The 27,821-nt window shown below is 38.9% G+C and overlaps 1 protein-coding gene across 1 annotated transcript in view; it reads left to right on the top strand.

Annotated features, from left to right (window-relative positions):
* LOC126482177 (dentin sialophosphoprotein-like) overlaps nucleotides 1-27,821 on the top strand; it is a 195,618-nt gene that overhangs the window by 89,939 nt on the left and 77,858 nt on the right. The window contains exon 97 of the mRNA XM_050106156.1: nucleotides 11,165-11,230. Coding sequence (XP_049962113.1) covers nucleotides 11,165-11,230 — 66 coding nt within the window. The remainder of the gene's footprint in view (nucleotides 1-11,164; nucleotides 11,231-27,821) is intronic.

Genomic DNA, 27,821 nt, shown 5'->3' with positions numbered 1-27,821 from the left:
GGTAAGCATCTTTTTGTGGTTTATACTTTTGGAATTTTGGTTTTTTATGTTGCTTTTAAAATGACCTTTTCCATGTTTGAAATGTACTATCTCGTATTTTCCTCACAGCAGGTCAACTTGTGTGTGGTTGCAACACTACGGTCCCATTGAGTACATTTTTGGAGAAAGGGACATCTGTTGCACCACAGGGAGGGAGGAGGGTGAGGAGCACGACATATTTTCTTCCATTGGTAAGCATTTTTTTGTGGTTTATACTTTTGGAATTTTGGTTTTTTATGTTGATTTTAAAATGACCTATTTCATGTTTGAAATGTACTAACTCGTATTTTCCTCACAGCAGGTCAACTTGTGTGTGGTTGCAATACTACGGTCCCATTGAGTACATTTTTTGGAGAAAGGGACATCTGTATCACCACAGGGAGGGAGGTGGGTCAGGAGCAGGACACATTTTCTTCCATTGGTAAGCATTTTTTTGTGGTTTATAGTTTTGGAATTTTGGTTTTTTATGTTGATTTTAAAATGACCTATTTCATGTTTGAAATGTACTAACTCGTTTTTTCCTCACAGCAGGTCAACTTGTGTGTGGTTGCAACACTACGGTCCTATTGAGTACATTTTTGGACAAAGGGACATCTGTTGCACCACAGGGAGGGAGGAGGGTGAGGAGCAGGACACATTTTCTTCCATTGGTAAGCATTTTTTTGTGGTTTATACTTTTGGAATTTTGGTTTTTTATGTTGATTTTAAAATGACCTATTTCATGTTTGAAATGTACTAACTCGTTTTTTCCTCACAGCAGGTCAACTTGTGTGTGGTGGCAACACTACGGTCCCATTGAGTACATTTTTGGAGAAAGGGACATCTGTTGCACCACAGGGAGGGAGGTGGGTGAGGAGCAGGACACATTTTCTTCCATTGGTAAGCATTTTTTTGTGGTTTATACTTTTGGAATTTTGGTTTTTTATGTTGATTTTAAAATGACCTATTTCATGTTTGAAATGTACTAACTCGTTTTTTCCTCACAGCAGGTCAACTTGTGTGTGGTTGGAACACTACGGTCCCATTGAGTACATTTTTGGAGAAAGGGACATCTGTTGCACCACAGGGAGGGAGGAGGGTGAGGAGCACGACACATTTTCTTCCATTGGTAAGCATTTTTTTGTGGTTTATACTTTCGGAATTTTGGTTTTTTGTGTTGTTTTTATAATGATCTTTTTCATGTTTGGAATGTACTAACTCGTATTTTCCTCACAGCAGGTCAACTTGTGTGTGGTTGCAACACTACGATCCCTATGAGTACATTTTCGGAGAAAGGGACATCTGTTGCACCACAGGGAAGGAGGTGGGTGAGGAGCAGGACACATTTTCTTCCATTGGTAAGCATTTTTTTGTGGTTTATACTTATGGAATTTTGGTTTTTTATGTTGATTTTATAATGATCTTTTTCATGTTTGAAATATACTAACTCGTATTTTCCTCACAGCAGGTCAACTTGTGTGTGGTTGCAACACTACGGTCCCATTGAGTACATTTTTGGAGAAAGGGACATCCGTTGCACCACAGGGAGGGAGGAGGGTGAGGAGCACGACACATTTTCTTCCATTGGTAAACATTTTTTTGTGGTTTATACTTTTGGAATTTTGGTTTTTTATGTTGATTTTAAAATGACCTATTTCATGTTTGAAATGTACTAACTCGTATTTTCCTCACAGCAGGTCAACTTGTGTGTGGTTGCAACACTACGGTCCCATTGAGTACATTTTTGGAGAAAGGGACATCTGTTGCACCACACGGAGGGAGGAGGGTGAGGAGCACGACACATTTTCTTCCATTCGTAAGCATTTTTCTGTGGTTTATACTTTTGGAATTTTGGTTTTTTATGTTGATTTTATAATGATCTTTTTCATGTTTGAAATATACTAACTCGTATTTTTCTCACAGCAGGTCAACTTGTGTGTGGTTGCAACACTACGGTCCCATTGAGTACATTTTTGGAGAAAGGGACATCTGTTGCTCCACAGGGAGGGAGGTGGGTGAGGAGCAGGACACATTTTCTTCCATTGGTAAGCATTTTTTTTGTGGTTTATACTTTTGGAATTTTGGTTTTTTATGTTGATTTTATAATGATCTTTTTCATGTTTGAAATATACTAACTCGTAGTAGTTTCCTCACAGCAGGTCAACTTGTGTGTGGTTGCAACACTACGGTCCCATTGAGTACATTTTTGGAGAAAGGGACATCTGTTGCACCACAGGGAGGGAGGAGGGTGAGGAGCACGATACATTTTCTTCCATTGGTAAACATTTTTTTGTGGTTTATACTTTTGGAATATTGGTTTTTTATGTTGATTTTAAAATGACCTATTTCATGTTTGAAATGTACTAACTCGTATTTTCCTCACAGCAGGTCAACTTGTGTGTGGTTGCAACACTACGGTAGCATTGAGTACATTTTTGGAGAAAGGGACATCTGTTGCACCACAGGGAGGGAGGTGGGTGAGGAGCAGGACACATTTTCTTCCATTGGTAAGCATTTTTTTGTGGTTTATACTTTTGGAATTTTGGTTTTTTATGTTGATTTTAAAATGATCTTTTTCATGTTTGAAATGTACTAACTCGTATTTTCCTCACAGCAGGTCAACTTGTGTGTGGTTGCAACACTACGGTCCCATTGAGTACATTTTTGGAGAAAGGGACATCTGTTGCACCACAGGGAGGGAGGAGGGTGAGGAGCAAGACACATTTTCTTCCATTGGTAAGCATTTTTTTGTGGTTTATACTTTTGGAATTTTGGTTTTTTATGTTGATTTTAAAGTGACCTATTTCATGTTTGAAATGTACTAACTCGTTTTTTCCTCACAGCAGGTCAACTTGTGTGTGGTTGCAACACTACGGTCCCATTGAGTACATTTTTGGAGAAAGGGACATCTGTTGCACCACAGGGAGGGAGGAGGGTGAGGAGCACGACACATTTTCTTCCATTGGTAAGCATTTTTTTGTGGTTTATACTTTTGGAATTTTGGTTTTTTATGTTGATTTTATAATGATCTTTTTCATGTTTGAAATATACTAACTCGTATTTTCCTCACAGCAGGTCAACTTGTGTGTGGTTGTAACACTACGGTCCCATTGAGTACATTTTTGGAGAAAGGGACATCTGTTGCACCACACGGAGGGTGGAGGGTGAGGAGCACGACACATTTTCTTCCATTGGTAAGCATTTTTTTGTGGTTTATACTTTTGGAATTTTGGTTTTTTATGTTGATTTTAAAATGATCTTTTTCATGTTTGAAATGTACTAACTCGTATTTTCCTCACAGCATGTCAACTTGTGTGTGGTTGCAACACTACGGTCCCATTGAGTACATTTTTGGAGAAAGGGACATCTGTTGCACCACATGGAGGGAGGAGGGTGAGGAGCACGACACATTTTCTTCCATTGGTAAACATATTTTTGTGGTTTATACTTTTGGAATTTTGGTTTTTTATGTTGATTTTAATATGACCTACTTCATGTTTGAAATGTACTAACTCGTTTTTTCCTCACAGCAGGTCAACTTGTTTGTGGTTGCAACACTACGGTCCCATTGAGTACATTTTTGGAGAAAGGGACATCTGTTGCACCACACGGAGGGAGGAGGGTGAGGAGCACGACACATTTTCTTCCATTGGTAAGCATTTTTTTGTGGTTTATACTTTTGGAATTTTGGTTTTTTATGTTGATTTTATAATGATCTTTTTCATGTTTGAAATATACTAACTCGTATTTTCCTCACAGCAGGTCAACTTGTGTGTGGTTGCAATACTACGGTCCCATTGAGTACATTTTTGGAGAAAGGGACATCTGTTGCACCACAGGGAGGGAGGTGGGTGAGGAGCAGGACACATTTTCTTCCATTGGTAAGCATTTTTTTGTGGTTTATACTTTTGGAATTTTGGTTTTTTATGTTGATTTTAAAATGACCTATTTCATGTTTGAAATGTACTAACTCGTTTTTTCCTCACAGCAGGTCAACTTGTGTGTGGTTGCAACACTACGGTCCCATTGAGTACATTTTTGGAGAAAGGGACATCTGTTGCACCACAGGGAGGGAGGAGGGTGAGGAGCACGACACATTTTCTTCCATTGGTAAGCATTTTTTTGTGGTTTATACTTTCGGAATTTTGGTTTTTTTTGTTGTTTTTATAATGATCTTTTTCATGTTTGGAATGTACTAACTCGTATTTTCCTCACAGCAGGTCAACTTGTGTGTGGTTGCAACACTACGATCCCTATGAGTACATTTTTGGAGAAAGGGACATCTGTTGCACCACAGGGAAGGAGGTGGGTGAGGAGCAGGACACATTTTCTTCCATTGGTAAGCATTTTTTTGTGGTTTATACTTATGGAATTTTGGTTTTTTATGTTGATTTTATAATGATCTTTTTCATGTTTGAAATATACTAACTCGTATTTTCCTCACAGCAGGTCAACTTGTGTGTGGTTGCAACACTACGGTCCCATTGAGTACATTTTTGGAGAAAGGGACATCCGTTGCACCACAGGGAGGGAGGAGGGTGAGGAGCACGACACATTTTCTTCCATTGGTAAACATTTTTTTGTGGTTTATACTTTTGGAATTTTGGTTTTTTATGTTGATTTTAAAATGACCTATTTCATGTTTGAAATGTACTAACTCGTATTTTCCTCACAGCAGGTCAACTTGTGTGTGGTTGCAACACTACGGTCCCATTGAGTACATTTTTGGAGAAAGGGACATCTGTTGCACCACACGGAGGGAGGAGGGTGAGGAGCACGACACATTTTCTTCCATTCGTAAGCATTTTTCTGTGGTTTATACTTTTGGAATTTTGGTTTTTTATGTTGATTTTATAATGATCTTTTTCATGTTTGAAATATACTAACTCGTATTTTTCTCACAGCAGGTCAACTTGTGTGTGGTTGCAACACTACGGTCCCATTGAGTACATTTTTGGAGAAAGGGACATCTGTTGCTCCACAGGGAGGGAGGTGGGTGAGGAGCAGGACACATTTTCTTCCATTGGTAAGCATTTTTTTTGTGGTTTATACTTTTGGAATTTTGGTTTTTTATGTTGATTTTATAATGATCTTTTTCATGTTTGAAATATACTAACTCGTAGTAGTTTCCTCACAGCAGGTCAACTTGTGTGTGGTTGCAACACTACGGTCCCATTGAGTACATTTTTGGAGAAAGGGACATCTGTTGCACCACAGGGAGGGAGGAGGGTGAGGAGCACGATACATTTTCTTCCATTGGTAAACATTTTTTTGTGGTTTATACTTTTGGAATATTGGTTTTTTATGTTGATTTTAAAATGACCTATTTCATGTTTGAAATGTACTAACTCGTATTTTCCTCACAGCAGGTCAACTTGTGTGTGGTTGCAACACTACGGTAGCATTGAGTACATTTTTGGAGAAAGGGACATCTGTTGCACCACAGGGAGGGAGGTGGGTGAGGAGCAGGACACATTTTCTTCCATTGGTAAGCATTTTTTTGTGGTTTATACTTTTGGAATTTTGGTTTTTTATGTTGATTTTAAAATGATCTTTTTCATGTTTGAAATGTACTAACTCGTATTTTCCTCACAGCAGGTCAACTTGTGTGTGGTTGCAACACTACGGTCCCATTGAGTACATTTTTGGAGAAAGGGACATCTGTTGCACCACAGGGAGGGAGGAGGGTGAGGAGCAAGACACATTTTCTTCCATTGGTAAGCATTTTTTTGTGGTTTATACTTTTGGAATTTTGGTTTTTTATGTTGATTTTAAAGTGACCTATTTCATGTTTGAAATGTACTAACTCGTTTTTTCCTCACAGCAGGTCAACTTGTGTGTGGTTGCAACACTACGGTCCCATTGAGTACATTTTTGGAGAAAGGGACATCTGTTGCACCACAGGGAGGGAGGAGGGTGAGGAGCACGACACATTTTCTTCCATTGGTAAGCATTTTTTTGTGGTTTATACTTTTGGAATTTTGGTTTTTTATGTTGATTTTATAATGATCTTTTTCATGTTTGAAATATACTAACTCGTATTTTCCTCACAGCAGGTCAACTTGTGTGTGGTTGTAACACTACGGTCCCATTGAGTACATTTTTGGAGAAAGGGACATCTGTTGCACCACACGGAGGGTGGAGGGTGAGGAGCACGACACATTTTCTTCCATTGGTAAGCATTTTTTTGTGGTTTATACTTTTGGAATTTTGGTTTTTTATGTTGATTTTAAAATGATCTTTTTCATGTTTGAAATGTACTAACTCGTATTTTCCTCACAGCATGTCAACTTGTGTGTGGTTGCAACACTACGGTCCCATTGAGTACATTTTTGGAGAAAGGGACATCTGTTGCACCACATGGAGGGAGGAGGGTGAGGAGCACGACACATTTTCTTCCATTGGTAAACATATTTTTGTGGTTTATACTTTTGGAATTTTGGTTTTTTATGTTGATTTTAATATGACCTACTTCATGTTTGAAATGTACTAACTCGTTTTTTCCTCACAGCAGGTCAACTTGTTTGTGGTTGCAACACTACGGTCCCATTGAGTACATTTTTGGAGAAAGGGACATCTGTTGCACCACACGGAGGGAGGAGGGTGAGGAGCACGACACATTTTCTTCCATTGGTAAGCATTTTTTTGTGGTTTATACTTTTGGAATTTTGGTTTTTTATGTTGATTTTATAATGATCTTTTTCATGTTTGAAATATACTAACTCGTATTTTCCTCACAGCAGGTCAACTTGTGTGTGGTTGCAATACTACGGTCCCATTGAGTACATTTTTGGAGAAAGGGACATCTGTTGCACCACAGGGAGGGAGGTGGGTGAGGAGCAGGACACATTTTCTTCCATTGGTAAGCATTTTTTTGTGGTTTATACTTTTGGAATTTTGGTTTTTTATGTTGATTTTAAAATGACGTATTTCACGTTTCAAATGTACTAACTCGTTTTTTCCTCACAGCAGGTGAACTTGTGTGTGGTTGCAACACTACGTTCCCATTGAGTACATTTTTGGAGAAAGGGACATCTGTTGAACCACAGGGAGGGAGGAGGGTGAGGAGCACGACACATTTTCTTCCATTGGTAAGCATTTTTTTGTGGTTTATACTTTTGGAATTGTTGTTTTTTATGTTGATTTTAAAATGATCTTTTTCATGTTTGAAATGTACTAACTGGTATTTTCCTCACAGCAGGTCAACTTGCGTGTGGTTGCAACACTACGGTCCCATTGAGTACATTTTTGGAGAAAGGGACATCTGTTGCACCACAGGGAGGGAGGAGGGTGAGGAGCAGGACACATTTTCTTCCATTGGTAAGCATTTTTTTGTGGTTTATACTTTTGGAATTTTGGTTTTTTATGTTGATTTTAAAATGACCTATTTCATGTTTGAAATGTACTAACTCGTTTTTTCCTCACAGCAGGTCAACTTGTGTGTGGTTGCAACACTACGGTCCCATTGAGTACATTTTTGGAGAAAGGGACATCTGTTGCACCACACGGAGGGAGGAGGGTGAGGAGCACGACACATTTTCTTCCATTGGTAAGCATTTTTTTGTGGTTTATACTTTTGGAATTTTGGTTTTTTATGTTGATTTTATAGTGATCTTCTTCATGTTTGAAATATACTAACTCGTATTTTCTTCACAGCAGGTCAACTTGTGTGTGGTTGCAACACTACGGTCCCATTGAGTACATTTTTGGAGAAAGGGACATCTGTTGCACCACAGGGAGGGAGGAGGGTGAGGAGCACGACACATTTTCTTCCATTGGTAAACATTTTTTTGTGGTTTATACTTTTGGAATTTTGGTTTTTTATGTTGATTTTAAAATGACCTATTTCATGTTTGAAATGTACTAACTCGTATTTTCCTCACAGCAGGTCAAGTTGTGTGTGGTTGCAACACTACGGTCCCATTGAGTACATTTTTGGAGAAAGGGACATCTGTTGCACCACAGGGAGGGAGGTGGGTGAGGGGCAGGACACATTTTCTTCCATTGGTAAGCATTTTTTTGTGGTTTATACTTTTGGAATTTTGGTTTTTTATGTTGATTTTAAAATGACCTATTTCATGTTTGAAATGTACTAACTCGTATTTTCCTCACAGCAGGTCAACTTGTGTGTGGTTGCAACACTACGGTCCCATTGAGTACATTTTTGGAGAAAGGGACATCTGTTGCACCACAAGGAGGGAGGTGGGTGAGGAGCAGGACACATTTTCTTCCATTGGTAAGCATTTTTTTGTGGTTTATACTTTTGGAATTTTGGTTTTTTATGTTGATTTTAAGATGACCTATTTCATGGGTGAAATGTACTAACTCGTTTTTTCCTCACAGCAGGTGAACTTGTGTGTGGTTGCAACACTACGGTCCCATTGAGTACATTTTTGGAGAAAGGGACATCTGTTGAACCACAGGGAGGGAGGAGGGTGAGGAGCACGACACATTTTCTTCCATTGGTAAGCATTTTTTTGTGGTTTATACTTTTGGAATTTTGTTTTTTATGTTGATTTTAAAATGATCTTTTTCATGTTTGAAATGTACTAACTCGTATTTTCCTCACAGCAGGTCAACTTGTGTGTGGTTGCAACACTACGGTCCCATTGAGTACATTTTTGGAGAAAGGGACATCTGTTGCACCACAGGGTGGGAGGAGGGTGAGGAGCACGACACATTTTCTTCCATTGGTAAGCATTTTTTTTTGGTTTATACTTTTGGAATTTTGGTTTTTTATGTTGATTTTAAAATGACCTATTTCATGTTTGAAATGTACTAACTCGTATTTTCCTCACAGCAGGTCAACTTGTGTGTGGTTGCAACACTACGGTCCCATTGAGTACATTTTTGGAGAAAGGGACATCTGTTGCACCACAGGGAGGGAGGTGGGTGAGGAGCAGGACACATTTTCTTCCATTGGTAAGCATTTTTTTGTGGTTTATACTTTTGGAATTTTTGTTTTTTATGTTGATTTTAAAATGACCTATTTCATGTTTGAAATGTACTAACTCGTTTTTTCCTCACAGCAGGTCAACTTGTGTGTGGTTGCAACACTACGGTCCCATTGAGTACATTTTTGGAGAAAGGGACATCTGTTGCACCACAGGGAGGGAGGAGGGTGAGGAGCACGACACATTTTCTTCCATTGGTAAGCATTTTTTTGTGGTTTATACTTTTGGAATTTTGGTTTTTTATGTTGATTTTAAAATGACCTATTTCATGTTTGAAATGTACTAACTCGTTTTTTCCTCACAGCAGGTCAACTTGTGTGTGGTTGCAACACTACTTTCCCATTGAGTACATTTTTGCAGAAAGGGACATCTGTTGCACCACAGGAAGGGAGGAGGGTGAGGAGCACGACACATTTTCTTCCATTGGTAAGCATTTTTTTGTGGTTTATACTTTTGGAATTTTGGTTTTTTATGTTGATTTTATAATGATCTTCTTCATGTTTGAAATATACTAACTCGTATTTTCTTCACAGCAGGTCAACTTGTGTGTGGTTGCAACACTACGGTCCCATTGAGTACATTTTTGGAGAAAGGGACATCTGTTGCACCACAGGGAGGGAGGAGGGTGAGGAGCACGACACATTTTCTTCCATTGGTAAACATTTTTTTGTGGTTTATACTTTTGGAATTTTGGTTTTTTATGTTGATTTTAAAATGACCTATTTCATGTTTGAAATGTACTAACTCGTATTTTCCTCACAGCAGGTCAAGTTGTGTGTGGTTGCAACACTACGGTCCCATTGAGTACATTTTTGGAGAAAGGGACATCTGTTGCACCACAGGGAGGGAGGTGGGTGAGGGGCAGGACACATTTTCTTCCATTGGTAAGCATTTTTTTGTGGTTTATACTTTTGGAATTTTGGTTTTTTATGTTGATTTTAAAACGACCTATTTCATGTTTGAAATGTACTAACTCGTATTTTCCTCACAGCAGGTCAACTTGTGTGTGGTTGCAACACTACGGTCCCATTGAGTACATTTTTGGAGAAAGGGACATCTGTTGCACCACAAGGAGGGAGGTGGGTGAGGAGCAGGACACATTTTCTTCCATTGGTAAGCATTTTTTTGTGGTTTATACTTTTGGAATTTTGGTTTTTTATGTTGATTTTAAGATGACCTATTTCATGGGTGAAATGTACTAACTCGTTTTTTCCTCACAGCAGGTGAACTTGTGTGTGGTTGCAACACTACGGTCCCATTGAGTACATTTTTGGAGAAAGGGACATCTGTTGAACCACAGGGAGGGAGGAGGGTGAGGAGCACGACACATTTTCTTCCATTGGTAAGCATTTTTTTGTGGTTTATACTTTTGGAATTTTGGTTTTTTATGTTGATTTTAAAATGATCTTTTTCATGTTTGAAATGTACTAACTCGTATTTTCCTCACAGCAGGTCAACTTGTGTGTGGTTGCAACACTACGGTCCCATTGAGTACATTTTTGGAGAAAGGGACATCTGTTGCACCACAGGGTGGGAGGAGGGTGAGGAGCACGACACATTTTCTTCCATTGGTAAGCATTTTTTTTTGGTTTATACTTTTGGAATTTTGGTTTTTTATGTTGATTTTAAAATGACCTATTTCATGTTTGAAATGTACTAACTCGTATTTTCCTCACAGCAGGTCAACTTGTGTGTGGTTGGAACACTACGGTCCCATTGAGTACATTTTTGGAGAAAGGGACATCTGTTGCACCACAGGGAGGGAGGTGGGTGAGGAGCAGGACACATTTTCTTCCATTGTTAAGCATTTTTTTGTGGTTTATACTTTTGGAATTTTGGTTTTTTATGTTGATTTTAAAATGACCTATTTCATGTTTGAAATGTCCTAACTCGTTTTTTCCTCACAGCAGGTCAACTTGTGTGTGGTTGCAACACTACGGTCCCATTGAGTACATTTTTGGAGAAAGGGACATCTGTTGCACCACAGGGAGGGAGGAGGGTGAGGAGCACGACACATTTTCTTCCATTGGTAAGCATTTTTTTGTGGTTTATACTTTTGGAATTTTGGTTTTTTATGTTGATTTTAAAATGACCTATTTCATGTTTGAAATGTACTAACTCGTTTTTTCCTCACAGCAGGTCAACTTGTGTGTGGTTGCAACACTACTTTCCCATTGTGTACATTTTTGCAGAAAGGGACATCTGTTGCACCACAGGAAGGGAGGAGGGTGAGGAGCACGACACATTTTCTTCCATTGGTAAGCATTTTTTGTGGTTTATACTTTTGGAATTTTGGTTTTTTATGTTGATTTTAAAATGATCTTTTTCATGTTTGAAATGTACTAACTCGTATTTTCCTCACAGCAGGTCAACTTGTGTGTGGTTGCAACACTACGGTCCCATTGAGTACATTTTTGGAGAAAGGGACATCTGTTGCACCACAGGGAGGGAGGTGGGTGAGGAGCAGGACACATTTTCTTCCATTGGTAAGCATTTTTTTGTGGTTTATACTTTTGGAATTTTGGTTTTTATGTCGATTTTAAAATGACCTATTTCATGTTTGAAATGTACTAACTCGTGTTTTCCTCACAGCAGGTCAACTTGTGTGTGGTTGCAACACTACGGTCCCATTGCGTACATTTTTGGAGAAAGGGACATCTGTTGCACCACAGGGAGGGAGGAGGCTGAGGAGCACGACACATTTTCTTCCATTAGTAAGCATTTTTTTGTGGTTTATACTTTAGGAAATTTGGTTTTTTATATTGATTTTAAAATGACCTATTTCATGTTTGAAATGTACTAACTCGTTTTTTCCTCACAGCAGGTCAACTTGTGTGTGGTTGCAACACTACGGTCCCATTGAGTACATTTTTGGAGAAAGGGACATCTGTTGCACCACAGGGAGGGAGGAGGGTGAGGAGCACGACACATTTTCTTCCATTGGTAAGCATTTTTTTGTGGTTTGTATTTTTGGAATTTTGGTTTTTGATGTTGATTTTAAAATGACCTATTTCATGTTTGAAATGTACTAACCCGTATTTTCCTCACAGCAGGTCAACTTGTGTGTGGTTGCAACACTACGGTCTCATTGAGTACATTTTTGGAGAAAGGGACATCTGTTGCACCACAGGGAGGGAGGTGGGTGAGGAGCAGGACACATTTTCTTCCATTGGTAAGCATTTTTTGGTGGTTTATACTTTTGGAATTTTGGTTTTTTATGTTGATTTTAAAATGACCTATTTCATGTTTGAAACGTACTAACTCGTATTTTCCTCACAACAGGTCAACTTGTGTGTGGTTGCAACACTACGGTCCCATTGAGTACATTTTTGGAGAAAGGGACATCTGTTGCACCACAGGGAGGGAGGTGGGTGAGGAGCAGGACACATTTTCTTCCATTGGTAAGCATTTTTTTGTGGTTTATACTTTTGGAATTTTGGTTTTTATGTCGATTTTAAAATGACCTATTTCATGTTTGAAATGTACTAACTCGTGTTTTCCTCACAGCAGGTCAACTTGTGTGTGGTTGCAACACTACGGTCCCATTGCGTACATTTTTGGAGAAAGGGACATCTGTTGCACCACAGGGAGGGAGGAGGCTGAGGAGCACGACACATTTTCTTCCATTGGTAAGCATTTTTTTGTGGTTTGTATTTTTGGAATTTTGGTTTTTGATGTTGATTTTAAAATGACCTATTTCATGTTTGAAATGTACTAACCCGTATTTTCCTCACAGCAGGTCAACTTGTGTGTGGTTGCAACACTACGGTCTCATTGAGTACATTTTTGGAGAAAGGGACATCTGTTGCACCACAGGGAGGGAGGTGGGTGAGGAGCAGGACACATTTTCTTCCATTGGTAAGCATTTTTTGGTGGTTTATACTTTTGGAATTTTGGTTTTTTATGTTGATTTTAAAATGACCTATTTCATGTTTGAAACGTACTAACTCGTTTTTTCCTCACAACAGGTCAACTTGTGTGTGGTTGCAACACTACGGTCCCATTGAGTGCATTTTTGGAGAAAGGGACATCTGTTGCACCACAGGGAGGGAGGTGGGTGAGGAGCAGGACACATTTTCTTCCATTGTTAAGCATTTTTTTGTGGTTTATACTTTTGGAATTTTGGTTTTTTATGTTGATTTTAAAATGACCTATTTCATGTTTGAAATGTACTAACTCGTATTTTCCTCACAGCAAGTCAACTTGTGTGTGGTTGCAACACTACGGTCCCATTGAGTACATTTTTGGGGAAAGGGACATCTGTTGCACCACAGGAAGGGAGGTGGGTGTGGAGCAGGACACATTTTCTTCCATTGGTAAGCATTTTTTTGTGGTTTATACTTTTGGAATTTTGGTTTTTTATGTTGATTTTAAAATGACCTATTTCATGTTTGAAATGTACTAACTCTTATTTCCTCACAGCAGGTCAACTTGTGTGTGGTTGCAACACTACAGTCCCATTGAGTACATTTTTGGAGAAAGGGACATCTGTTGCACCACAGGGAGGGAGGAGGGTGAGGAGCACGACACATTTTCTTCCATTGGTAAACATTTTTTTGTGGTTTATACTTTTGGAATTTTGGTTTTTTATGTTGATTTTAAAATGACCTATTTCATGTTTGAAATGTACTAACTCGTTTTTTCCTCACAGCAGGTCAACTTGTGTGTGGTTGCAACACTACGGTCCCATTGAGTACATTTTTGGAGAAAGGGACATCTGTTGCACCACAGGGAGGGAGGAGGGTGAGGAGCACGACACATTTTCTTCCATTGGTAAGCATTATTTTGTGGTTTATACTTTAGGAATTTTGGTTTTTTATGTTGATTTTAAAATAACCTATTTGATGTTTGAAATGGACTAACTCGTTTTTTCCTCACAGTAGGTCAACTTGTGTGTGGTTGCAACACTACGGTCCCATTGAGTACATTTTTGGAGAAAGGGACATCTGTTGCACCACAGGTAGGGAGGAGGGTGAGGAGCACGACACATTTTCTTCCATTGGTAAGCATTATTTTGTGGTTTATACTTTTGGAATTTTGGTTTTTTATGTTGATTTTAAAATGACCTATTTCATGTTTGAAACGTAGTAACTCGTTTTTTCCTCACAACAGGTCAACTTGAGTGTGGTTGCAACACTACGGACCCATTGAGTACATTTTTGGAGAAAGGGACATCTGTTGCACCACAGGGAGGGAGGAGTGTGAGGAGCACGACACATTTTCTTCCATTGGTAAGCATTTTTCTGTGGTTTATACTTTTGGAATTTTGGTTTTTTATGTTGATTTTAAAATGACCTATTTCATGTTTGAAATGTACTAACTCATATTTTCCTCACAGCAATTCAACTTGTGTGTGGTTGCAACACTACGGTCCCATTGAGTACATTTTTGGAGAAAGGGACATCTGTTGCACCACAGGGAGGGAGGTGGGTGAGGAGCAGGACACATTTTCTTCCATTGGTAAGCATTTTTTTGTGGTTTATACTTTTGGAATTTTGGTTTTTTATGTTGATTTTAAAATGACCTATTTCATGTTTGAAATGTACTAACTCGTTTTTTCCTCACAGCAGGTCAACTTGTGTGTGGTTGCAACACTACGGTCCCATTGAGTACATTTTTGGAGAAAGGGACATCTGTTGCACCACAGGGAGGGAGGAGGGTGAGGAGCACGACACATTTTCTTCCATTGGTAAGCATTTTTTTGTGGTTTATACTTTTGGAATTTTGGTTTTTGATGTTGATTTTAAAATGACCTATTTCATGTTTGAAATGTACTAACTCGTTTTTTCCTCACAGCAGGTCAACTTGTGTGTGGTTGCAACACTACGGTCCCATTGAGTACATTTTTGGAGAAAGGGACATCTGTGGCACCACAGGGAGGGAGGTGGGTGAGGAGCAGGATACATGTTCTTCCATTGGTAAGCATTTTTTGGTGGTTTATACTTTTGGAATTTTGTTTTTTTATGTTGATTTTAAAATGACCTATTTCATGTTTGAAACGTAGTAACTCGTTTTTTCCTCACAACAGGTCAACTTGAGTGTGGTTGCAACACTACGGACCCATTGAGTACATTTTTGGAGAAAGGGACATCTGTTGCACCACAGGGAGGGAGGAGGGTGAGGAGCACGACACATTTTCTTCCATTGGTAAGCATTTTTTTGTGGTTTATACTTTTGGAATTTTGGTTTTTTATGTTGATTTTAAAATGACCTATTTCATGTTTGAAATGTACTAACTCGTATTTTCCTCACAGCAGGTCAACTTGTGTGTGGTTGGAACACTACGGTCCCATTGAGTACATTTTTGGAGAAAGGGACATCTGTTGCACCACAGGGAGGGAGGTGGGTGAGGAGCAGGACACATTTTCTTCCATTGTTAAGCATTTTTTTGTGGTTTATACTTTTGGAATTTTGGTTTTTTATGTTGATTTTAAAATGACCTATTTCATGTTTGAAATGTCCTAACTCGTTTTTTCCTCACTGCAGGTCAACTTGTGTGTGGTTGCAACACTACGGTCCCATTGAGTACATTTTTGGAGAAAGGGACATCTGTTGCACCACAGTGAGGGAGGAGGGTGAGGAGCACGGCACATTTTCTTCCATTGGTAAGCATTTTTTGTGGTTTATACTTTTGGAATTTTGGTTTTTTATGTTGATTTTAAAATGACCTATTTCATGTTTGAAATGTACTAACTCGTATTTTCCTCACAGCAGGTCAACTTGTGTGTGGTTGCAACACTACGGTCCCATTGAGTATATTTTTGGAGAAAGGGACATCTGTTGCACCACAGGGAGGGAGGTGGGTGAGGAGCAGGACACATTTTCTTCCATTGGTAAACATTTTTTTGTGGTTTATACTTTCGGAATTTTGGTTACTTATGTTGATTTTAAAATGACCTATTTCATGTTTGAAACGTACTCACTCGTTTTTTCCTCACAACTGGTCAACTTGTGTGTGGTTGCAACACTACGGTCCCATTGAGTACATCTTTGGAGAAAGGGACATCTGTTGCACCACAGGGAAGGAGGAGGGTGAGGAGCACGACACATTTTCTTCCATTGGTAAGCATTTTTTTGTGGTTTATACTTTTGGAATTTTTTTTTTTTTATGTTGATTTTAAAATGACCTATTTCATGTTTGAAATGTACTAACTCGTATTTTCCTCACAGCAGGTCAACTCGTGTGTGGTTGCAACACTACGGTCCCATTGAGTACATTTTTGGAGAAAGGGACATCTGTTGCACCACAGGGAGGGAGGTGGGTGAGGAGCAGGACACATTTTCTTCCATTGGTAAGCATTTTTTTGTGGTTTATACTTTTGGAATTTTGGTTTTTTATGTTGATTTTAAGATGACCTATTTCATGTTTGAAATGTACTAACTCTTATTTCCTCAGCGCAGGTCAACTTGTGTGTGGTTGCAACACTACGGTCCCATTGAGTACATTTTTGGAGAAAGGGACATCTGTTGCACCACAGGGAGGGAGGAGGGTGAGGAGCACGACACATTTTCTTCCATTGGTAAACATTTTTTTGTGGTTTATACTTTTGGAATTTTGGTTTTTTATGTTGATTTTAAAATGACCTATTTCATGTTTGAAATGTACTAATTCGTTTTTTCCTCACAGCAGGTCAACTTGTGTGTGGTTGCAACACTACGGTCCCATTGAGTACATTTTTGGAGAAAGGGACATCTGTTGCACCACAGGGAGGGAGGAGGGTGAGGAGCACGACACATTTTCTTCCATTGGTAAGCATTTTTTTGTGGTTTATACTTTTGGAATTTTGGTTTTTTATGTTGATTTTAAAATAACCTATTTGATGTTTGAAATGTACTAACTCGTTTTTTCCTCACAGTAGGTCAACTTGTGTGTGGTTGCAACACTACGGTCCCATTGAGTACATTTTTGGAGAAAGGGACATCTGTTGCACCACAGGGAGGGAGGAGGGTGAGGAGCACGACACATTTTCTTCCATTGGTAAGCATTATTTTGTGGTTTATACTTTTGGAATTTTGGTTTTTTATGTTGATTTTAAAATGACCTATTTCATGTTTGAAACGTACTAACTTGTTTTTTCCTCACAACAGGTCAACTTGTGTGTGGTTGCAACACTACGGTCCCATTGAGTACATTTTTGGAGAAAGGGACATCTGTTGTACCACAGGGAGGGAGGAGGGTGAGGATCACGACACATTTTCTTCCATTGGTAAGCATTTTTTTGTGGTTTATACTTTTGGAATTTTGGTTTTTTATGTTGATTTTAAAATGACCTATTTCATGTTTGAAATGTATTAACTCATATTTTCCTCACAGCAGGTCAACTTGTGTGTGGTTGCAACACTACGGTCCCATTGAGTACATTTTTGGAGAAAGGGACATCTGTTGCACCACAGGGAGGGAGGTGGGTGAGGAGCAGGACACATTTTCTTCCATTGGTAAGCATTTTTTTGTGGTTTATACTTTTGGAATTTTGGTTTTTTATGTTGATTTTAAAATGACCTATTTCATGTTTGAAATGTACTAACTCGTTTTTTCCTCACAGCAGGTCAACTTGTGTGTGGTTGCAACACTACGGTCCCATTGAGTACATTTTTGGAGAATGGGACATCTGTTGCACCACAGGGAGGGAGGAAGGTGAGGAGCACGACACATTTTCTTCCATTGGTAAGCATTTTTTTGTGGTTTATACTTTTGGAATTTTGTTTTTTTATGTTGATTTTAAAATGACCTATTTCATGTTTGCAATGTACTAACTCATTTTTTCCTCACAGCAGGTCAACTTGTGTGTGGTTGCAACACTACGGTCCCATTGAGTACATTTTTGGAGAAAGGGACATCTGTTGCACCACAGGGAGGGACGAGGGTGAGGAGCACGACACATTTTCTTCCATTGGTAAGCATTTTTTTGTGGTTTATACTTTTGGAATTTTGGTTTTTTATGTTGATTTTAAAATGATCTATTTCATGTTTGAAATCTACTAACTCGTTTTTTCCTCACAGCAGGTCAACTTTTGTGTGGTTGCAACACTACGGTCCCATTGAGTTCATTTTTGGAGAAAGGGACATCTGTTGCACCACAGGGAGGGAGGAGGGTGAGGAGCACGACACATTTTCTTCCATTGGTAAGCATTTTTTTGTGGTTTATACTTTTGGAATTTTGGTTTTTTATGTTGATTTTAAAATGACCTATTTCATGTTTGAAATGTACTAACTCGTTTTTTCCTCACAGCAGGTCAACTTGTGTGTGGTTGCAACACTACGGTCCCATTGAGTACATTTTTGGAGAAAGGGACATCTGTTGCACCACAGGGAGGGAGGAGGGTGAGGAGCACGACACATTTTCTTCCATTGGTAAGCATTTTTTTGTAGTTTATACTTTTGGAATTTTGGTTTTTTATGTTGATTTTAAAATGACCTATTTCATGTTTGAAATATACTAACTCGTTTTTTCCTCACAGCAGGTCAACTTGTGTGTGGTTGCAACACTACGGTCCCATTGAGTACATTTTTGGAGAAAGGGACATCTGTTGCACCACAGGGAGGGAGGAGGGTGAGGAGCATGACACATTTTCTTCCATTGGTAAGCATTTTTTTGTGGTTTATACTTTTGGAATTTTGGTTTTTTATGTTGATTTTAAAATGACCTATTTCATGTTTGAAATGTACTAACTCGTTTTTTCCTCACAGCAGGTCAACTTGTGTGTGGTTGCAACACTACGGTCCCATTGAGTACATTTTTGGAGAAAGGGACATCTGTTGCACCACAGGGAGGGAGGAGGGTGAGGAGCACGACACATTTTGTTTCATTGGTAAGCATTTTTTTGTGGTTTATACTTTTGGAATTTGGTTTTTGATGTTGATTTCAAAATGACCTATTTCATGTTTGAATTGTACTAACTCGTATTTTCCTCACAGCAGGTCAACTTGTGTGTGGTTGCAACACTACGGTCCCATTGAGTACATTTATGGAGAAAGGGACATCTGTTGCACCACAGGGAGGGAGGAGGGTGAGGAGCACGACACAATTTCCTCCATTGGTAAGCATTTTTTTGTGGTTTATACTTTTGGAATTTTGGTTTTTTCTGTTGATTTTAAAATGACCTATTTCATGTTTGAAATGTACTAACTCGTTTTCTCCTCACAGCAGGTCAACTTGTGTGTGGTTGCAACACTACGGTCCCATTGAGTACATTTTTGGAGAAAGGGACATCTGTTGCACCACATTGAGGGAGGAGGGTGAGGAGCACGACACATTTCCTTCCATTGGTAAGCATTTTTTTGTGGTTTAAACTTTTGGAATTTTGGTTTTTTATGTTGATTTTAAAATGACCTATTTCATGTTTGAAATGTACTAACTCGTTTTTTCCTCACAGCAGGTCAACTTGTGTGTGGTTGCAACACTACGGGCCCATTGAGTACATTTTTGGAGAAAGGGACATCTGTTGCACCACAGGGAGGGAGGAGGGTGAGGAGCACGACACATTTTCTTCCATTGTTAAGCATTCTTTTGTGGTTCATACTTTTGGAATTTTGGTTTTTTATGTTGACTTTAAAATGATCTTTTTCATGTTTGAAATGTACTAACTCGTATTTTCCTCACAGCAGGTCAACTTGTATGTGGTTGCAACACTACGGTCCCATTGAGTACATTTTTGGAGAAAGGGACATCTGTTGCACCACAACGAGGGAGGAGGGTGAGGAGGACGACACATTTTCTTCCATTAGTAAGCATTTTTTTGTGGTTTATACTTTTGGAATTTTGGTGTTTTATGTTGATTTTAAAATGATCTTTTTCATGTTTGAAATGTACTAATTTGTATTTTCCTCACAGCAGGTCAACTTGTGTGTGGTTGCAACACTACGGTCCCATTGAGTACATTTTTGGAGAAAGGGACATCTGTTGCACCACAGGGAGGGAGGAGGGTAAGGAGCACGACACATTTTCTTCCATTGGTAAGCATTTTTTTGTGGTTTATACTTTTGGAATTTTGGTTTTTTATGTTGAATTTATTATGATGATTTTTTCATGTTTGAAATGTACTAACTCGTATTTTCGTCACAGCAGGTCAACTTGTGTGTGGTTGCAACACTACGGTTCCATTGAGTACATTTCTGGAGAAAGGGACATCTGTTGCACCACAGGGCGGGAGGAGGGTGAGGAGCACGACACATTTTGATTCATTGGTAAGCATTTGTTTGTGGTTTATACTTTTGGAATTTTGGTTTTTTATGTTGATTTTAAAATGACCTATTTCATGTTTGAAATGTACTAACTCGTATTTTCCTCACAGCAGGTCAACTTGTGTGTGGTTGCAACACTACGGTCCCATTGAGTACATTTTTGGAGAAAAGGAAATCGGTTGCACGACATGGAGGGAGGAGGGTGAGGAGCACGACATATTTTCTTCCATTGGTAAGCATGTTTTTGTGGTTTATACTTTTGGAATTTTGGTTTTTTATGTTGATTTTAAAATGACCTATTTCATGTTTGAAATGTACTAACTCGTTTTTTCCTCACAGCAGGTCAACTTGTGTGTGGTTGCAACTCTACGGTCCCATTGAGTACATTTTTGGAGAAAGGGACATCTGTTGCACCACAGGGAGGGAGGAGGGTGAGGGGCACGACACATTTTCTTCCATTGGTAAACATTTTTTTGTGGTTTATACTTTTGGAATTTTGGTTTTTTATGTTGATTTTAAAATGACCTATTTCATGTTTGAAATGTACTAACTCGTTTTTTCCTCACAGCAGGTCAACTTGTGTGTGGTTGCAACACTACGGTCCCATTGAGTACATTTTTGGAGAAAGGGACATCTGTTGCACCACAGGGAGGGAGGAGGGTGAGGAGCACGACACATTTTGTTTCATTGGTAAGCATTTTTTTGTGGTTTATACTTTTGGAATTTGGTTTTTGATGTTGATTTCAAAATGACCTATTTCATGTTTGAATTGTACTAACTCGTATTTTCCTCACAGCAGGTCAACTTGTGTGTGGTTGCAACACTACGGTCCCATTGAGTACATTTTTGGAGAAAGGGACATCTGTTGCACCACAGGGAGGGAGGAGGGTGAGGGGCACGACACAATTTCCTCCATTGGTAAGCATTTTTTTGTGGTTTATACTTTTGGAATTTTGGTTTTTTCTGTTGATTTTAAAATGACCTATTTCATGTTTGAAATGTACTAACTCGTTTTCTCCTCACAGCAGGTCAACTTGTGTGTGGTTGCAACACTACGGTCCCATTGAGTACATTTTTGGAGAAAGGGACATCTGTTGCACCACAGGGAGGGAGGAGGGTGAGGAGCACGACACATTTCCTTCCATTGGTAAGCATTTTTTTGTGGTTTATACTTTTGGAATTTTGGTTTTTTATGTTGATTTTAAAATGACCTATTTCATGTTTGAAATGTACTAACTCGTTTTTTCCTCACAGCAGGTCAACTTGTGTGTGGTTGCAACACTACGGGCCCATTGAGTACATTTTTGGAGAAAGGGACATCTGTTGCACCACAGGGAGGGAGGAGGGTGAGGAGCACGACACATTTTCTTCCATTGTTAAGCATTCTTTTGTGGTTCATACTTTTGGAATTTTGGTTTTTTATGTTGACTTTAAAATGATCTTTTTCATGTTTGAAATGTACTAACTCGTATTTTCCTCACAGCAGGTCAACTTGTATGTGGTTGCAACACTACGGTCCCATTGAGTACATTTTTGGAGAAAGGGACATCTGTTGCACCACAACGAGGGAGGAGGGTGAGGAGGACGACACATTTTCTTCCATTAGTAAGCATTTTTTTGTGGTTTATACTTTTGGAATTTTGGTGTTTTATGTTGATTTTAAAATGATCTTTTTCATGTTTGAAATGTACTAATTTGTATTTTCCTCACAGCAGGTCAACTTGTGTGTGGTTGCAACACTACGGTCCCATTGAGTACATTTTTGGAGAAAGGGACATCTGTTGCACCACAGGGAGGGAGGAGGGTAAGGAGCACGACACATTTTCTTCCATTGGTAAGCATTTTTTTGTGGTTTATACTTTTGGAATTTTGGTTTTTTATGTTGAATTTATTATGATGATTTTTTCATGTTTGAAATGTACTAACTCGTATTTTCGTCACAGCAGGTCAACTTGTGTGTGGTTGCAACACTACGGTTCCATTGAGTACATTTCTGGAGAAAGGGACATCTGTTGCACCACAGGGCGGGAGGAGGGTGAGGAGCACGACACATTTTGATTCATTGGTAAGCATTTGTTTGTGGTTTATACTTTTGGAATTTTGGTTTTTTATGTTGATTTTAAAATGACCTATTTCATGTTTGAAATGTACTAACTCGTATTTTCCTCACAGCAGGTCAACTTGTGTGTGGTTGCAACACTACGGTCCCATTGAGTACATTTTTGGAGAAAAGGAAATCGGTTGCACGACATGGAGGGAGGAGGGTGAGGAGCACGACATATTTTCTTCCATTGGTAAGCATGTTTTTGTGGTTTATACTTTTGGAATTTTGGTTTTTTATGTTGATTTTAAAATGACCTATTTCATGTTTGAAATGTACTAACTCGTTTTTTCCTCACAGCAGGTCAACTTGTGTGTGGTTGCAACTCTACGGTCCCATTGAGTACATTTTTGGAGAAAGGGACATCTGTTGCACCACAGGGAGGGAGGAGGGTGAGGGGCACGACACATTTTCTTCCATTGGTAAACATTTTTTTGTGGTTTATACTTTTGGAATTTTGGTTTTTTATGTTGATTTTAAAATGACCTATTTCATGTTTGAAATGTACTAACTCGTTTTTTCCTCACAGCAGGTCAACTTGTGTGTGGTTGCAACACTACGGTCCCATTGAGTACATTTTTGGAGAAAGGGACATCTGTTGCACCACAGGGAGGGAGGAGGGTGAGGAGCACGACACATTTTCTTCCATTGGTAAGCATTTTTTTGTGGTTTATACTTTTGGAATTTTAGTTTTTTATGTTGATTTTAAAATGACCTATTTCATGTTTGAAATGTACTAACTCGTATTTTCCTCACAGCAGGTCAACTTGTGTGTGGTTGCAACACTACGGTCCCATTGAGTACATTTTTGGAGAAAGGGACATCTGTTGCACCACAGGGAGGGAGGAGGGTGGGGAGCACGACACATTTTCTTCCATTGGTAAGCATTTTTTTGTGGTTTATACTTTTGGAATTTTGGTTTTTTATGTTGATTTTAAAATGACCTATTTCATGTTTGAAATGTACTAACTCGTTTTTTCCTCACAGCAGGTCAACTTGTGTGTGGTTTTAAACACTACGGTCCCATTGAGTACATTTTTGGAGAAAGGGACATCTGTTGCACCACAGGGAGGGAGGAGGGTGAGGAGCACGATACATTTTCTTCCATTGGTAAGCATTTTTTTGTGGTTTATACTTTTGGAAATTTGGTTTTTTATGTTGATTTTAAAATGATCTATTTCATATTTGAAATGTACTAACTCGTTTTTTCCTCACAGCAGGTCAACTTGTGTGTGGTTGCAACACTACGGTCCCATTGAGTACATTTTTGGAGAAAGGGACATCTGCTGCACCACAGGGAGGGAGGAGGGTGAGGATCACGACACATTTTCTTCCATTGGTAAGCATTTTTTTGTGGTTTATACTTTTGGAATTTTGGTTTTTTATGTTGATTTTAAAATGACCTATTTCATGTTTGAAATGTACTAACTCGTTTTTTCCTCACAGCAGGTCAACTTGGGTGTGGTTGCAACACTACGGTCCCATTGAGTACATTTGTGGATAAAGGGACATCTGTTGCACCACAGGGAGGGAGGAGGGTGAGGAGCACGACACATTTTGTTTCATTGGGAAGCACTTTTTTGTAGTTCATACTTTTGGAATATTGGTTTTTTGTGTTGATTTTAAAATGACCTATTTCATGTTTGAAATGTACTAACTCGTTTTTTCCTCACAGCAGGTCAACTTGTGAGTGGTTGCAACACTACGGTCCCATTGAGTACATTTTTGGAGAAAGGGATATCTGTTGCACCACAGGGAGGGAGGAGGGTGAGGAGCACGACACAATTTCTTCCATTGTTAAGCATTTGTTTGTGGTTTATACTTTTGGAATTTTGGTTTTTTATGTTGATTTTAAAATGATCTTTTTCATGTTTGAAATGTACTAACTCGTATTTTCCTCACAGCAGGTCAACTTGTGTGTGGTTGCAACACTACGTCCCAATTGAGTACATTTTTGGCGAAAGGGACATCCGTTGCACCACAGGGAGGGAGGAGGGTGAGGAGCACGACACATTTTCTTCCATTGGTAAGCATTTTTTTGTGGTTTATACTTTTGGAATTTTGGTTTTTTATGTTGATTTTAAAATGACCTATTTCATGTTTGAAATGTACTAACTCGTTTTTTCCTCACAGCAGGTCAACTTGTGTGTGGTTGCATCACTACAGTCCCATTGACTACATTTTTGGAGAAAGGGACATCTGTTGCACCACAGGGAGGGAGGAGGGTGAGGAGCACGACACATTTTCTTCCATTGGTAAGCATTTTTTTGTGGTTCATACTTTTGGAATTTTGGTTTTTTATGTTGATTTTAAAATGATCTTTTTCATGTTTGAAATGTACTAACTCGTATTTTCCTCACAGCAGGTCAACTTGTGTGTGGTTGCAACACTACAGTCCCATTGAGTACATTTTTGGAGAAAGGGACATCTGTTGCACCTCAGGGAGGGAGGAGGGTGAGGAGGACGACACATTTTCTTCCATTGGTAAGCATTTTTTTGTGGTTTATACTTTTGGAATTTTGGTCTTTTATGTTGATTTTAAAATGATCTTTTTCATGTTTGAAATGTACTAACTCGTATTTTCCTCACAGCAGGTCAACTTGTGTGTGGTTGCAACACTATGGTCCCATTGAGTACATTTTTGGAGAAAGGAACATCTGTTGCACCACAGGGAGGGAGGAGGGTGAGGAGCACGACACATTTTCTTCCATTGGTAAGCATTTTTTTGTGGTTTATACTTTTGGAATTTTGGTTTTTTATGTTGATTTTAAAATGACCTATTTCATGTTTGAAATGTACTAACTCGTTTTTTCCTCACAGCAGGTCAACTTGTGTGTGGTTGCAACACTACAGTCCCATTGAGTACATTTTTGGAGAAAGGGACATCTGTTGCACCACAGGGAGGGAGGAGGGTGAGGAGCACGACACATTTTCTTCCATTGGTAAGCATTTTTTTGTGGTTCATACTTTTGGAATTTTGGTTTTTTATGTTGATTTTAAAATGATCTTTTTCATGTTTGAAATGTACTAACTCGTATTTTCCTCACAGCAGGTCAACTTGTGTGTGGTTGCAACACTACAGTCCCATTGAGTACATTTTTGGAGAAAGGGACATCTGTTGCACCACAGGGAGGGAGGAGGGTGAGGAGGACGACACATTTTCTTCCATTGGTAAGCATTTTTTTGTGGTTTATACTTTTGGAATTTTGGTTTTTTATGTTGATTTTAAAATGATCTTTTTCATGTTTGAAATGTACTAACTCGTATTTTCCTCACAGCAGGTCAACTTGTGTGTGGTTGCAACACTACGGTCCCATTTAGTATATTTTTGGAGAAAGGGACATCTGTTGCACCACAGGGAGGGAGGAGGGTGAGGAGCACGACACATATTCTTCCATTGGTAAGCATTTTTTTGTGGTTTATACTTTTGGAATTTTGGTTTTTTATGTTGATTTTAAAATGACCTATTTCATGTTTGAAATGTACTAACTCGTATTTTCCTCACAGCAGGTCAACTTGTGTGTGGTTGCAACAGTACGGTCCCATTGAGTACATTTTTGGAGAGAGGGACATCTGTTGCGCCACAGGGAGGGAGGAGGGTGAGGAGCACTACACATTTTCTTCCATTGGTAAGCATTTTTTTGTGGTTTATACTTTTGGAATTTTGGTTTTTTATGTTGATTTTAAAATGACCTATTTCATGTTTGAAATGTACTAACTCGTTTTTTCCTCACAGCAGGTCAACTTGTGTGTGGTTTTAAACACTACGGTCCCATTGAGTACTTTTTTGGAGAAAGGGACATCTGTTGCACCACAGGGAGGGAGGAGGGTGAGGAGCACGATACATTTTCTTCCATTGGTAAGCATTTTTTTGTGGTTTATACTTTTGGAAATTTGGTTTTTTATGTTGATTTTAAAATGATCTTTTTCATGTTTGAAATGTACTAACTCGTTTTTTCCTCACAGCAGGTCAACTTGTGTGTGGTTGCAACACTACGGTCCCATTGAGTACATTTTTGGAGAAAGGGACATCTGTTGCACCACAGGGAGGGAGGAGGGTGAGGATCACGACACATTTTCTTCCATTGGTAAGCATTTTTTTGTGGTTTATACTTTTGGAATTTTGGTTTTTTATGTTGATTTTAAAATGACCTATTTCATGTTTGAAATGTACTAACTCGTTTTTTCCTCACAGCAGGTCAACTTGGGTGTGGTTGCAACACTACGGTCCCATTGAGTACATTTGTGGATAAAGGGACATCTGTTGCACCACAGGGAGGGAGGAGGGTGAGGAGCACGACACATTTTGTTTCATTGGTAAGCACTTTTTTGTAGTTTATACTTTTGGAATATTGGTTTTTTATGTTGATTTTAAAATGACCTATTTCATGTTTGAAATGTACTAACTCGTTTTTTCCTCACAGCAGGTCAACTTGTGAGTGGTTGCAACACTACGGTCCCATTGAGTACATTTTTGGAGAAAGGGATATCTGTTGCACCACAGGGAGGGAGGAGGGTGAGGAGCACGACACAATTTCTTCCATTGGTAAGCATTTGTTTGTGGTTTATACTTTTGGAATTTTGGTTTTTTATGTTGATTTTAAAATGATCTTTTTCATGTTTGAAATGTACTAACTCGTATTTTCCTCACAGCAGGTCAACTTGTGTGTGGTTGCAACACTACGTCCCCATTGAGTACATTTTTGGCGAAAGGGACATCCGTTGCACCACAGGGAGGGAGGAGGGTGAGGAGCACGACACATTTTCTTCCATTGGTAAGCATTTTTTTGTGGTTTATACTTTTGGAATTTTGGTTTTTTATGTTGATTTTAAAATGACCTATTTCATGTTTGAAATGTACTAACTCGTTTTTTCCTCACAGCAGGTCAACTTGTGTGTGGTTGCAACACTACAGTCCCATTGACTACATTTTTGGAGAAAGGGCATCTGTTGCACCACAGGGAGGGAGGAGGGTGAGGAGCACGACACATTTTCTTCCATTGGTAAGCATTTTTTTGTGGTTCATACTTTTGGAATTTTGGTTTTTTATGTTGATTTTAAAATGATCTTTTTCATGTTTGAAATGTACTAACTCGTATTTTCCTCACAGCAGGTCAACTTGTGTGTGGTTGCAACACTACAGTCCCATTGAGTACATTTTTGGAGAAAGGGACATCCGTTGCACCTCAGGGAGGGAGGAGGGTGAGGAGGACGACACATTTTCTTCCATTGGTAAGCATTTTTTTGTGGTTTATACTTTTGGAATTTTGGTTTTTTATGTTGATTTTAAAATGATCTTTTTCATGTTTGAAATGTACTAACTCGTATTTTCCTCACAGCAGGTTAACTTGTTTGTGGTTGCAACACTATGGTCCCATTGAGTACATTTTTGGAGAAAGGGACATCTGTTGCACCACAGGGAGGGAGGAGGGTGAGGAGCACGACACATTTTCTTCCATTGGTAAGCATTTTTTTGTGGTTTATACTTTTGGAATTTTGGTTTTTTATGTTGATTTTAAAATGACCTATTTCATGTTTGAAATGTACTAACTCGTTTTTTCCTCAC

This window comes from Schistocerca serialis, chromosome 5, assembly GCF_023864345.2.
Source record: "Schistocerca serialis cubense isolate TAMUIC-IGC-003099 chromosome 5, iqSchSeri2.2, whole genome shotgun sequence".
Classification (NCBI taxonomy): Eukaryota; Metazoa; Arthropoda; class Insecta; order Orthoptera; family Acrididae; genus Schistocerca; species Schistocerca serialis.
This window is presented reverse-complemented; position numbering and strand designations above follow the sequence as displayed.